At 36.4% G+C, this 13905-nt stretch overlaps 4 protein-coding genes across 8 annotated transcripts; 3 read left to right on the top strand and 1 right to left on the bottom strand.

Moving 5' to 3' along the window:
- The first annotated feature begins 160 nt into the window (after positions 1-160).
- On the top strand, positions 161-5031 carry LOC125203667 (pentatricopeptide repeat-containing protein At2g36730). Of its 5 annotated transcripts, XM_048102065.1 has the most exons (3): positions 162-1732; positions 4707-4783; positions 4893-5031. In XM_048102065.1, exons 1-3 carry the CDS (start codon positions 310-312, stop codon positions 4926-4928), a joined length of 1536 nt encoding a protein of 511 aa, XP_047958022.1. In that variant the 5' UTR covers positions 162-309; the 3' UTR covers positions 4929-5031. The 5 variants fall into 5 exon arrangements, with proteins under 5 accessions (XP_047958021.1, XP_047958022.1, XP_047958024.1 ...); XM_048102064.1 differs by having other exon boundaries at positions 161-1732; positions 4707-4985; XM_048102067.1 differs by lacking the exon at positions 4893-5031 and having other exon boundaries at positions 165-1732; positions 4653-4720.
- Positions 3878-4615, bottom strand: LOC125203669 (amino acid transporter AVT1J-like). The gene has a single exon (XM_048102069.1). The coding sequence runs from the start codon at positions 4427-4429 to the stop codon at positions 3953-3955; it is 477 nt and encodes a 158-aa protein (XP_047958026.1). The 5' UTR covers positions 4430-4615; the 3' UTR covers positions 3878-3952.
- A 2923-nt stretch (positions 5032-7954) lies between the features above and the next one.
- LOC125206873 (amino acid transporter AVT1I-like) lies at positions 7955-9365 on the top strand. Its single transcript, XM_048106088.1, has 3 exons — positions 7955-8060; positions 8148-8755; positions 8844-9365. Exons 1-3 carry the CDS (start codon positions 7955-7957, stop codon positions 9363-9365), a joined length of 1236 nt encoding a protein of 411 aa, XP_047962045.1.
- Positions 9366-11849: 2484 nt separating this feature from the next.
- On the top strand, positions 11850-13846 carry LOC125207998 (aquaporin NIP2-1-like). The gene is made up of 5 exons (XM_048107537.1): positions 11850-11985; positions 12100-12324; positions 13117-13311; positions 13393-13454; positions 13526-13846. Exons 1-5 carry the CDS (start codon positions 11914-11916, stop codon positions 13764-13766), a joined length of 795 nt encoding a protein of 264 aa, XP_047963494.1. The 5' UTR covers positions 11850-11913; the 3' UTR covers positions 13767-13846.
- Positions 13847-13905: the final 59 nt, after the last annotated feature.

Consider the following 13905-nt stretch of genomic DNA (forward strand, 5'->3'; position numbering starts at 1 on the left):
CGATCCTGCAACTTACTCCATACAATTATGACATTATCATTCAAAATATACTACTGTTAAAGCAGCTTGAGTGGATTTGATCGAATTGAATCATCACAAATAATCTACAAAGAAAAGCTCACATTTTTTAGCGCTGTCTTCAACATATAGGTCTAGTCAGTCAAGGATGAATAGAAGGAAGATTTGGCAAAGAGGATGATGGAAAATAAAATCTCACTTATAATACACAATTATTCAAATTTTCATAATTTGTAAATAATCTTAGCAAAACGCCGCTTCCATATAAAAAAACTTGACCTCGGAAATGGTATGGTCCGATTTTCGGCTTCAACGATCTCTGAAATTCAGCCGCTGCTGGAGCGATGTTTCTCTCTCTTACACTCTTCTTCTTCGCTCAAACAACTGTTGCAGATTCATGTCCAGTTAATAATATCTGGCCTCCATCGCAACTCCTGCTTCGCTGAGGAGATCATCCAGCTGTGCACTTCCGCTTCACTCAAGGCGAAACATCAAATTGATTGCATAAATCACGCTCACCGTCTTGCTAATTGCTATCAAAACTTGGATTCTTCGTCATGGAACAGTGTGATAAGGGCCTACGCCACCTCCGATTCGGGCTCGCAGCGAGAGGCCTTGAGGGCTTTTCTCGATATGCGGCGGTTGGGAGTCGGACCCGACGGCCATACTTTCCCTTATGTGTTTAAGTCGTGCGCTTCATTTCTCGGCTTCAGTGAGGGGCGGCAGGTTCATGGGGATGCGTTGAAGCATGGTTTGCATCTAAATGTGTATGTGCAGAACACCATGATTCATTGCTATGGGTCTTGTAGGAAGTTGACGGATGCCTACAGGGTGTTCGATGAAATGTCCCACAGAACTCTTGTTTCCTGGAACTCGATGATGAATGCTAATGTGGAGTGCGGTTGGTTTTATGAATCGGTGGAGCTTTTTCTTAAGATGAGACGCGCTGGATTTGTGGCGGACGAGACGACCATGGTGATTGTGCTTTCTGCTTGTGCGGAGCTTGGGAATTTGAGCTTGGGGAAGTGGTTGCATTCTCAGGTGATTGAGAATGATATGGTTGTGAATTGTCAGCTGGGAACTGCTCTCGTCGACATGTATGGGAAATGTGGGAATGTTGGTTATGCTAGTTTTGTTTTTAATAGGATGGTTCATCGAAACGTCTGGACATGGAGCTCTATGATCACTGGGTTTGCGCAGCACGGGTTTGCTGGACAAGCCCTCGAGATATTTCAGGAGATGAGGAATCAATCTGTCAAGCCTAATCGCGTGACTTTTCTTGGAGTTCTTAGTGCGTGTAGCCATGGTGGATTGACAGAGGACGGGCAGCGTTATTTCAAAGAGATGGAACAAGTGCATGGGATCAAGCCCATGATGGTACACTATTGCGCCATGGTCGACATGTTGGGCCGTGCTGGCCGTCTTAAAGAGGGTTACGAGTTTGTGATGAGCATGCCTATTGAGGCTGATGGTGTTGTGTGGAGGGCGTTGCTCAGCTCTTGTCACATTCATGACATGAATGACTACAGCGGTGTGAGTGAGAGGGCGAGGGAGAAGCTGATGGAGCTAGAACCGAAGAGGAGCGGCAACCTTGTGATGATCGCAAACAACTATGCTGAAGTTGGATTGTGGGAGAAAGCAGGTGCTCTCAGGAGCAAAATGAGAGTCAAAGGGTTGAAGAAGATAGCTGGAGAGAGCTGCATAGAGATAGCCGGTAACACTTTTAGATTCTTATCCGGAGACAACTCTTGCTTTGCTTGGGATGATATATTCTTGCTGCTGAAAATACTTAACTTGCATATGAAGATGGTCTGTTTTGAATGAAACGTGTTGTCATATTTGAAATGTGTTATGTGATTTAGCCATAATTGCTGAAATCTAAGTTCAAGTAGAGATTGATAGTGTGCCATCAAATGAATGAAAGCATGTAACTTTTTGTTAATGATGATAAATATTTGTAACAAATCTACACTGCCATCAAAGGCTATGGATAATCTGTAATATGGAAATATAAGTACCAAGAACAAGGATAACAAGGCCAATCGGCATGATGAAGCCGATGATAGCCAATTCGAAACCAAACTTCCTATAAGCCTGTGTGATCTTCAAGTAGCATATGCATGGAAGCAATATTGAAGCTGTTGCACTAAAAAATGCTCCAATAAGTGACATTAGGTATCCAAAATACGGCAGGGCCACAGCTACGATAACACTGGCTCCGACCAAGATAGTTCTTACCAGTAAACTGTAGAATCTTCTCTCACAGTAAGGTTTAAAATAGGTTTCAATTGTGTCAACTATTGGCTTTAACAGCAATGGATATTTGGCTATAGGATTGATTAAAGCAGTGAAAGTTGCCACTTTAGAGCTATAACTGTTTGTTGGAAGACTCAATGTTATCTGCGATTTTACTTCTGATCCGAACATTAGGTATCCGATAATTGCCATTGAAACATAGGTTGCTGTACTGAACACAAAGCCGACGAGGAGAACCTGTCAAAAGCATTATAAAAAACCTAACCGAACAAGTGAATCAAGAATAAAATCTCGAAGAATTTAGTTTACCAAGTGGAATTGTCTTTGATTACTGCTCGAGTTGTACAGAGTGGGAAAAACTGAATGAGCATGATAGCACATAGTATATAAGCTGCAAGCCGTAGGAAGTCCGCTCCAGTTTATAAGAACTCCATTTTGATGAAATCCAACACCATCAAATAGGCCTGACCATAAAACTGAACCTAGTATGACTATATAGGCTAAGACACCTGTGGCAGATATGTATGAGAGAGTCGTCATCTTATTAATCCAAATCAGTGGTAGTACCACGAGGGCGACTAATATGATGAAACTCCGTGGTCCTCCAATTTGGATACCATGTATGTTTGTTTCCAGGTTTGGTAGTAATTTATGCAAGTTATCTCCGGCTAATATTAGAAAACCTACGTCAATTAAGAAAAGTTCGAGATGAATGGAAACGGAGATAAGTATTCTTCCCTTTCTACCAAAAGCCTTATCACCAATATCAGGATAGCTTCTTACACTCGGGTCTGCGTCCATACATCTTTTAATCAACAAGCCTGTATAGAAGGTCGCACTAGCAATGACGAACAGAGGTATAAGGCTTAACCAACCTCCAGATGATATGGCATATGGAATTGACATAATCCCAACCCCTGAAAAGAATGTGGTTTATTTGTTAAATCTCCAAATCTCAAGAGGGAAACATATTGTCATTATGTTAGAGAAACCATGAGAGAGATAGAAACCTGCAAGGGTGTTGACAGTGTTGAAAGTTGTCTTGAAAAATGAGGTTGTTCCAGATGAAATGTAGCTCACTGATTCACCCTTCTCAGATTTGTCCATGCCACAAACATCAAGCATGTCGTTTTCTCTGACTTGCATCTTAAGTTTGTATGTGAAATTGGAACGAGAAAGATGAATTCAATTATTTTTGTTGTAGGAGTATAGGCTGACTTTGAACATACTTGAATACGAAAATAAATTTGATACCGAACTATAGGCGTAGTTTCATACATTTTCTTCTCTGTTACATCTAATTGATAATTTTACTCTCCAAATTGTTTACAGTAATCTATGTTAGCTAATAGATTGCCTAATAATTAGGTATAAAATTTCAATGTTCAGGTTAAACCTAACCATATGTCATTTATCCGCTACAGTATAATTATCAAATTTTCATCCCTTGCTGTTCGGTAGTAGATCTATTAAGGTGGTAGGAGTATTTGGTTTGATAGATAAGATAAGATTGAGTCTTATTGGGTATATATAAAGTCTGGTACATATCTCAAGAAGTTGTGAAAACCTTGTTTGTATATTTGGATTAGTGATGACACAAAATTGTAGTGCTGCATTTTTATAGCTGTTTTGCCCTATTACATCTTCATACACAAATACATAGATATACACTAATTGGCTACATGTATAGATTCTCAAATATTTGTAACAGACATGTATAAGTACCAACAACTAGAATAATAAGCCCCATCAACACAGTAGACCTAATGACCACCAACTCAAATCCTAGATCCACACAAGCTCCACAAATCCTCAGGTAGCAGAAGCACGGCAGCAATATCGACCCTATCACCGTCGTGAAAGCTCCAACAAGCGACATGAAAATTTCGTAGTAAGGTATGGTAAGGGCTACAAGGACAGTGCTGCAGAGCAGCAAGCTTCCTGTGAATGCGCTGCAGCTTCTTTTGCCATGCGTAGACATCAGCTGACTCTCTATTGCATCGACAAGAGGCTTTAGAAACAACGCGTATTTAGATAGAGGATTCACTAGAACAGTATATGTAGCTACTTTAGAGCTCAGTGTATTTGTAGGGAGGTTAAGAGTTATCTGAGACTGCAGCTGTGAACCGAACATTAGGTATCCCAAAATGGCCATTGCTACGCAAACAGCCGTAGCTATCACAAAACATAGTATCAATACCTGCAAAAGAACACCAATTAGCACTCACCTTTTACTCACAAAATCATTGTAGCAGATTTACGATTTAGTCTTAGATGAATTACCCATTTGAACTGTTTTCTGTTTCTCATCGAAGTATAGAGAGTAGGGAAGATTGGATGACTACAGTAACAGAGTGTGTATAAACTCATACTAGTAGGTAGCCCTCTCCAGTTGAAGAACACTCCTTTCTGATTAAATCCAACTCCATCAGACGCCCCGGACCAGACAACTGAACCTGCTATGACAACGGTAGCCACGATCCCAGTAGCAGATACATATGATAGAGTGGTAAGATTATCTATCCAAACAGTGGGCATGATTATAACCGCAGCTAACAGAATACATGTTTGACGCCCATTGATCACGAACCACCCTTGCACGTTGACTTGGAGATCAGGTAACAGATTGTGCAAGTTATCTGCAACTAGTATGAGGAAACCTATGGACAGCAAGTAAAGTTCAAGATTCATGAAAATGGAGACGACGAGTCTCCCTCTGGCACCAAACGCCTTTTCACCTATGCCGGGATAGGTTCTTATGTTGGGATCGGCTTCCATACATTTCTTGATCAGTATCCCTGTGTAGCACGTCGCACTTGAAATGACCAGCAGGAGGAGCAAGCTCGCCCAGCCTCCACACGACAGCGCGTATGGCACTGATAGAACTGCAATCCCTGGTGATAGTAACATCATTGTAGTTGAAAAGAGAACTATATGATGGTAGTAATCATAGTAGAAAAGGAGAGAGAACATACCTAGAAGAGAATTTAGGCCATTGAAAGTCGTCTTGAAAAATGATGCAGTTCCGTTGTTACTATCAGCCAAGATTGGCACAGTTACAGAATCACAAGCCTCCTCCTGCATTGTTCTTTTGGCTTTAAAATTCAAGAAACGTAAGATAAATTTTACATACATACATATATATACATGGTTGTGTTAGGATGAAATCTGTATAACTAAAATCAAATTAATCTCATCCAATGGATTAAAACATGGAAGGCTTAGATTTAGTTAAAACATGTAGTATTATAGTTCCATCGGAGCATCATCACATGACTATTATATTAATCCGTGATATTAATGGTTGTCACCAGCACCTTTACAAATTCGAAAATAGTACACGTCGTCAATAGTCATAACATTGAAAATACATGTATATTTGTGGTGATATTTTTGAATTATTAATCTCTTACATGTGATTACAGCGTTTGATCAACTATTAAAAAAACAAAATAAGAATCACGTTGTGGAGCAATCAAGACTTTTCCGATTGCGAAAATGACAAATGATGTGAAGAACCATGGTTGTGCAATAAAGAAAAGGAATATAGAACAGACGTGCCAAGGAAAAACAAAGTTAGTACTTGTATATAATTAGATTGTCATACAAGTTTAAAATTAACCCTTAATAATTTGAATGGTTTTTTATCACTAAATTATGTCTAACATGTTCTTTGAATATTGAATTAGTAATACAGCTTCTTAAATATTTAGTGTGATTGATTTATAGATTTGAACACCCTGGACTCTTCTTATTCATTATTTTCTTGATTGTAGTGTTAAAGAATAGTAGTACATGAATTTGTCATGCTATTTTTATATTGTTTTGTTTTTCAAGATAAACGGAAAGCCATGTGGACACGATGGTTTACTTTAAAAATGAAGAAGCTTTCTCGAAAAATAGAGAATTACCATAGTGGGGAGAGTCTTTTTAGGTGTTACCACCCCTATAGTACACATTTAATATTATTTTTAAAATGGTTTTTATGAAGTATAAAAGCGTGGATTTATGGAACTATAAAAGGTGGTATAAAAGAGGCTATGAAACATGAATATTGGATAATGGGTTGTCAAATTATGAATAAATGGATTACGGATTATGAATATTGGATAATAAGTTTTTGAATTGTAAAATTATTTTAGAAAAAAGAGAGTATGATTGTACATTTTTGTTCTCACGTAAATATATCCCTGAAAAAGTGAATTAAAATATGATTTGAGATTCAAAACGAGGGATTGCTAATAAGCTGATTAATTAATGCTGGCATGATTGTTGGAACGCCAATTTTCGCTTTATTTTGAATTAGTGTTGTAGAAATAAATAACAATTGAGCGTGTTACATTTTCTCCTTTGGGTCGGCCAAGCCCAACTCCACAATCTCAGCCCAAAGCATCGAGCCCAATCCGGAATCAAGAAAATAAGCCCAAGAATAACGGCGACGGTGTCTCCGTTCAACGGCGTCGTATCTTCACCGGCAGTTTCTCTTTGACACTTTTAGTGTGTTATGTGTATATATGATACTGTTTCTCATCTCCAGGTATGAACGTATATGCAAAGAAGATATTTACAAATGTGGAGAATAATATATAGTAGCAGTTGACTTCATATATATGCGTTTAAATAAGGTATATACACAATATAAATCTAATAAAAAATATTTTGATTAGGTATATACACAATTATATAAGCAATCAAGATATTTTAGATATAATTAAACAAACGTGTTTGCCTGGAGTACTATCAAGTAGCATGACAAAAACATGTACGGAGTATTCTTTGGAAAAAAAAGGTCAAGGTGTTCAAATTTATACATCAATAATAGTAGTAAATATGTTCGTACAGCTGTATTAATAATTCAATATTCAGAGGAATATGTATAAAATCAGAATACCTGCATTTAGTTTAGTGATAAAAAACCATTCAAATTAATCAAGGGTTTATCTTAATAGATTAATTAAATTTTGCTCTTATTTGGCCATGTTATTTGAAATTATTATAGTAGTAGTAGTAGTACTTAATTTTGTTTTTCCTTGGCACGTCTGTTCTTTATTCTTCTTTCTTATTCAACAATCACGATTTTTAATATCATTTGACATTTTCAAAAAGTCTTGATTAGGGTTTAGGGTTTTCACATCATTTGTCTTCGCAAAGTGATTCAGATTTAGGTGACCCCATATTTCACACACTTCATTTTTTTTTTATCATTTTTGGCAGTGGACCTCATATTTCACCTCACATTTTATTATAAAACTAATACTTTAAAAGTAGGATCCACATTCAACCAACTTTTTCAACTCACTTTCCATTACATTTCTTAAATCCCGTGTCAGGTCAAAGTGTGTCAATATTTAGGGGACGGAGGTAGTATCAATTATAGTTGCTCAAACCCCACATTCTCATGTACGAGATTAATATTTCAAACATATAATCATAAATAGACATGTAATTTCAAACATATCATCACAAACAGACATGTAGTATTGAATTTGTAATGACATCTGCCATCCACCATTAATGAATTAGTTTAGCTTTGCGCAATTTTTCTCACATAATGATCGATGTTCATATGAAACTATAACAATACATGTTTTAACTCAATCTAAGCCTTCCATATATATATGTATGTATGTAGGATTACAATTTATCTTATGTTTCTTGAATTCGAAAGCCAATAACAACAATGCAGGATGCTTGTGATTCTGTAACTGTACCGATCTTGGCTGATAGTGGCAAAGGAACTGCATCGTTTTTCAAGACGACTTTCAATTGCCTAAATACTCTTCTAGGTATATATGTTCTTTCTCCTTTTCATAATACTCCTATATTTCTCTTTTCGTACGCAACAATTACAACGATGTTTTCACTATCACCAGGGATCGCAGTTCTATCAGTGCCATACGCGCTGTCGTGTGGAGGCTGGGCGAGCTTGCTTCTCCTCCTCATCATTCCAACTGCAACGTGCTACACAGGCCTATTGATCGAGAAATGTATGCAAGCCGATTCCAATATAAGAACCTTTCCCGGCATAGGTGAAAAGGCGTTTGGTGCTAGAGGGAGGCTCGTCGTCTCCATTTTCATTAATCTTGAACTCTACTTGATTGCCATAAGCTTCCTAATACTAGTTGCAGATAACTTGCACAGTTTGGTACCGAATCTCCATGTCAGCGTGCAAGGGTTCGTGATCAACGGGCATCAAACATGTATCCTGTTAGCTGCAGTTATAATCATGCCTACTGTTTGGATAGATAATCTCACCACTCTATCATATGTATCTGCTACTGGGATCGTGGCTACCGTTGTCATAGCAGGTTCTGTAGTCTGGTCCGGGGCGTTTGATGGCGTTGGATTTAATCAGAAAGGAGTGTTCCTCAACTGGAGTGGGCTACCTACTAGTTTGAGTTTGTACACACTCTGTTACTGTAATCATCCAATCTTCCCTACTCTTTATACTTCGATGAGAAACAGAAAACAGTTCAAATGGGTAAATTCATCTAAGACTAAATTGAAAATCTGCTACGATGATTTTGTGAGTAAAAGGTGAGTGCTAATTGGTGTTCTTTTTTTTGCAGGTTTTGGTTGTATGTTTTGTGATAACTACGTCTGTTTGCGTATCAATGGCTATTTTGGGATACCTAATGTTCGGTTCGCAGCTGAAGTCTCAGATAACTCTTAATCTTCCTACAAATGCATTGAGTGCTAAAGTAGCAACGTATACGGCTCTAGTGAACCCTCTAGCTAAATACGCGCTGTTTCTAAAGCCTATTGTCGATGCAGTAGAGAGCCGGCTGCTGTCTGCGCATGGCAAAAGAATCGGCAGCGCATTCACAGGAAGCGCGCTGCTATGCAGCACTGTCCTTGTGGCCCTAACCATACCTTACTACGAAATTTTCATGTCGTTTATTGGAGCTTTTACGACGGTTATAGGGTCGATATTGCTGCCGTGTTTGTGCTACCTAAGGATTTGTGGAGGTTGTGTGGATCTAGGATTTGAGTTGGTGGTCATTAGGTGCACTGTGTTAATGGGGCTTCTTATCCTAGTTGTTGGTACTTATACATGTTTCATACAAATATTTGAGATTCTATACATTTAGCCACTGCAATTTTGAACCAAAATAATACTAACAATAAAGTGTAATAAAACAACTTTGATATATTACTTTTTTTCTTTAAACTTTTCTGTGTGGAATAAAAATCTTCATTATTGAATAAAGAATTAATTTGAGCTTGTTACATTATCTATCTCCTTTTATTTCATTTTTTTTTTGTGTTGGTATGTTTTCATGAGAACCAGCTAAGCCCAACTCCACAAGCATCAGCCCAAAACATTGAGCCCAATCCAGAGCAACCCGGCCCACTAGGTTTCAATATAGAATCATGATTATGTTTAAAAGTGGATTGATAAAATGAAAATATCTTACTGTTGTGTTTAATAATTAATACTGTAGCGATTTCAAAATTATATGGATTCTCAATTGAGTTATGAGCTGTGTTTAAAAGTGGATTACGACAGTGGAAATTTTGCTTCAATTTGAATCAAATTCTATTAGAAACGCTGTGGACATGAGTCACATGACCATTTCTTATTCCATTAGAAATAAGAAAGGATCTATTTATACTATTGTTTTCTCAGATTAGATTTATATGTGAACAGTTTCAAATAGCAATTGCATAATCGTTATATAAAATATGATAATATAAAAGTAAATTAGCAGTCCACACTTTCCGCGCAATAAATGAGAAAAGTGATTAAGGGAACAAATTTAATGAAATATTGTAGTGGTAGATAAATTTGTCTCCAAATTTGTCCTACCTTATGGTGATAAAGAGTAGGTCCTGATATTCGACAAGTTTATTGATAAATAGAATATGTTTACTTCAATGTAAATAGAATTTAAAAGGGATAGATGTCACTTTAAATTTAAAATTATGTCCATTTAATCAAAAATATCATGTACTGTACTATTTAAATATAAAAAATAATGATCGAGCTTTTTGTATAATAAATATCTCAATTTCAGCAACGCTTTTGGACATCAAGTCACCACACTAGCTATAATTTTTTGTATAATGTTTGTGAATTTATACAGACTGTAATATTTTCTCCTTATATTTAAGTAAATAATAGATTTACTTCTTTTGTGTTGGTATGTTTACATTGGAGCCCGCTAAGCCCAATTCCACAAGCATCAGCCCAAAAATTGAGCCCAATCCAGAAGCAAGATATCTACCTAATTGAGTTGTGTTTAATTAGTTGATTTCAATAATGATTTGAATTCCCAATTTAATGTTTATGGTAAGAAAAATATCTTATCAACTGAGTTGTGAGTTATGCTAAAAATGGGTTACAGACAGTTGAAAATTTGCTACAGTTTGAAGCTAATTTTATTAGAAACGCTGTGGACATGATGACTACTTCTTATTCTATTAAAAACAAGAAAGTAACGACTTATGCTATTGTTTTCCCAAATTAAATTTATATGTCAACAGTTTCAAATAGCAATTGCAAAATCGCTATCGAAAATATGATAATTACTATATAAATAAAAGTAATATAGAGGTTCACACCTTCCGCGCAATAAATGAGAAAAGTGGTGAAGGGGACAAATATAATGAAATGTTGTAGTGGTAGATAAATTTGTCTCTAAATTTGTCCTACCTTATGGTTATAAAGAGTAGGTCCTGATATTCGACAAGATTATTGGGTTCGTTAATACAAATAGAATATGTTTACTTCAATGTAACTAGAATTAGAAAGGGATAGATGTCACTTTAAATCTAAAATCATATCCATTTAATCAAAAATATCATATAATTTAGAAATAACTATTGAAAAATAAAAAACAACGATCGTTTTGTACAAAAATATCTCAATTTGAGCAACACATTTGGACCTCAATTCACCACACTAGCTATAACTTTCTGTATAATATTTGTGTGTAATTGTTTGTGAAAATATACAGTAGTGCTTAAGGCCTGTAGGATATGATTATACCAACCGTATCATATAAAGTTTTAAATGGTCAACTTGATAATAAAAATCCAACATGTGCCTTCTATACCAAAATTAAAGTAATAGTAGTTATAAAAAGTAGTATTAAAAAAATAAACGCAGTAGTAGTCAAGATCTACCTTGGGCCATAAATCTATCCAAAAAAGTAGTAGTAGTACTAGGAAATTTTAAAAATTTGGACCGCCGGTTCACAAAATTATTATAGCGTCGCCCTCTTTCATTTTAACCTTGTAAATAAATTAGATCGAATATACTATAATTCCTAATATAAGACTGATTTTATATTAAGGTAATGTTCTATATGTCAGACAAAATAAAACGAAAATACAATATATAATAAGTAAAAGAGATTTTATCTTCAATTAAATTAGTCACGAAGTGAGGGTAGGATGAATAATCTTGAGACACATTGTAATTGTAGGAACCATGCACTTGCCATTATAATGAAAAACCAAGAAAAAGACCCCCTTATTAGTGGGACCAACTCCATAAACCAACTACCCATATCCATATAAGTAAATATATATAATGAAAAACCTGGTCATATAAACATCACTAATTTCATGCTCCTCATCTACTCACTCGTCCTCTTTGATCTTCACCTTTCTCCAATTCCCACAAAACAAAAAATGGAGAACGATGCAACCACCAACATTCCCACCTTCTTCAAACATAATTACCCGCCAGATTTTCTCAAAAAGGTAATTAATCACCCTCTTAATATCAGAGTATTTCTTTCCATTAACTTGCATGTATCACTATTTTAGTGTAGTTATTCCACTTTTGTTATAAGAATAGTGAAAAATGGTGTGCAGGTAATTGCGGAAATAATAGCGACATATCTATTGGTGTTTGTGACATGTGGCACGGCCGGTCTAAGTAGTATCGATGAACACAAGATTTCGAGGCTCGGAGCCTCCATCGCGGGCGGTCTCATCGTCACCGTCATGATCTACGCTGTCGGCCACATCTCCGGCGCCCACATGAACCCCGCCGTCACCCTCGCCTTCGCCGCCGTCCGCCACTTCCCGTGGAATCAGGTCCGATATTTTACCCGCACATTTCATTATTAAATTAGTGTATATAAAATTGGAACTCACTATCACACTAAACTTTTTCCAAATTAGACATTTCATACTTCTATTATAACTATATTAAATTAAAAGATCTTATTATATATTAATATAAACCAAGTTGATATATATTAGATTGAAGATATTTTTAAAAATAATAAAATAAACCAAGCTGGTATATATTTAATTAAAAATATTTTTATGAGAATAACAAATTAGATAGTGGATTAATATTGTATTTCAAGTGTGTCTTAATTACGTGCACATCTGAGGTGTATTATTGCATGACATGCTTGTGGGCAGTGTTGATGATAACATGTGAGATGAGGCCATCCTAGTCAAGAATTTGGGTGGACGTTATTTTTCATGGCTTTAATTGTCGATATTTTCAATAAATATATCATAATATTATTGACAACAAACGATAGAATCTTTTTGTCTGGAAACATAGGAGAACAACCCATTTCCACCCCAATAATCATTATTTATATACAATTGTACAAACCCAAATCTACATCATTATCATTTGGTAAGAGATGGAGTACTATCATTTTTGTCCTCTTGAAAACTGCTTCGTGACTAAACACTGCTAATAATGCAAGTCTCATTATCTGCTGACATTATTTGCAACCACTTTTACTTTTTAGTATCTCTTTTCCTTTACTAATTCCATAGTAAAACGTGTGTCGTTCACAAAAGCTTTATTTTAGAAGAATGGGGGAATAGTAAAAAAGAAAATTGATTGGAAAAAAAATGCAGGTACCATTTTATGCAGCTGCACAGATAACAGGTGCTACTTGTGCTGGATTCACTCTACGTGTTCTATTACAACCTATCAAACATGTGGGCACAACTTCTCCTTCTGGGACAGACCTTCAAGCCTTAATCATGGAAATAGTAGTTACATTTTCTATGATGTTCGTCACCTCTGCCGTTGCTACTGATACCAAAGCTGTAAGAATCTCCCCATTCCCAACCAATAAACTTTTATGTTACTATGTCCACTAATCCTGTTTTTGTGTCTTTGGTTATTAGATTGGGGAGCTTGCAGGGATCGCGGTCGGGTCTGCAGTGTGCATCACTTCCATTTTAGCAGGGTAAGTGAATCCCGTAAAATATGATATTGTATGATATGATATTGATGTTCAGTCATCTTTTGATAATGCAGGCCGATATCTGGAGGATCGATGAACCCGGCAAGGACGATCGGCCCTGCACTAGCAAGCAACTACTACAAAGGCATTTGGGTGTATTTACTAGGCCCTGTTTGTGGCACATTAGGTGGAGCTTGGTCTTATAATTTTATTCGTATCTCAGACGACCCTACCGCTGCAATAACCCCATCCCTCTCGCTGTCGTTCAAGCTCCGTCGTATGAGGAGTACTGACAGCAATGTGCTGCCAAACTAAAATCTCAACCATGTGTAATGTTTTGGCATGTACTACAATAATACTACCAAAAAAATAAAGTTTTTAAGTACTTCAGAAAAGCAGATCTAATTAAGTAATGGGAACTCAATGTAGCAGGACTAACCGACTAAGTATTAGA

This window comes from Salvia hispanica, chromosome 2, assembly GCF_023119035.1.
Source record: "Salvia hispanica cultivar TCC Black 2014 chromosome 2, UniMelb_Shisp_WGS_1.0, whole genome shotgun sequence".
In the NCBI taxonomy this organism is placed as follows: domain Eukaryota; kingdom Viridiplantae; phylum Streptophyta; class Magnoliopsida; order Lamiales; family Lamiaceae; genus Salvia; species Salvia hispanica.

Coding starts and splice junctions, on each gene's coding strand:
- LOC125203667 (XM_048102064.1), top strand. CDS start 310: ATGGTCCGATTTTCGGCTTCAACGATCTCTGAAATTCAGCCGCTGCTG. Junction 1,733..4,706: donor GAGCTGCATAGAGATAGCCG/GTAACACTTTTA, acceptor CAACTCCATCAG/ACGCCCCGGACCAGACAACT.
- LOC125203669 (XM_048102069.1), bottom strand. CDS start 4,429: ATGGCCATTTTGGGATACCTAATGTTCGGTTCACAGCTGCAGTCTCAG.
- LOC125206873 (XM_048106088.1), top strand. CDS start 7,955: ATGCAGGATGCTTGTGATTCTGTAACTGTACCGATCTTGGCTGATAGT. Junction 8,061..8,147: donor TTGCCTAAATACTCTTCTAG/GTATATATGTTC, acceptor CACTATCACCAG/GGATCGCAGTTCTATCAGTG. Junction 8,756..8,843: donor ACAGAAAACAGTTCAAATGG/GTAAATTCATCT, acceptor TTTTTTTTGCAG/GTTTTGGTTGTATGTTTTGT.
- LOC125207998 (XM_048107537.1), top strand. CDS start 11,914: ATGGAGAACGATGCAACCACCAACATTCCCACCTTCTTCAAACATAAT. Junction 11,986..12,099: donor CGCCAGATTTTCTCAAAAAG/GTAATTAATCAC, acceptor AATGGTGTGCAG/GTAATTGCGGAAATAATAGC. Junction 13,455..13,525: donor ATCACTTCCATTTTAGCAGG/GTAAGTGAATCC, acceptor TTGATAATGCAG/GCCGATATCTGGAGGATCGA.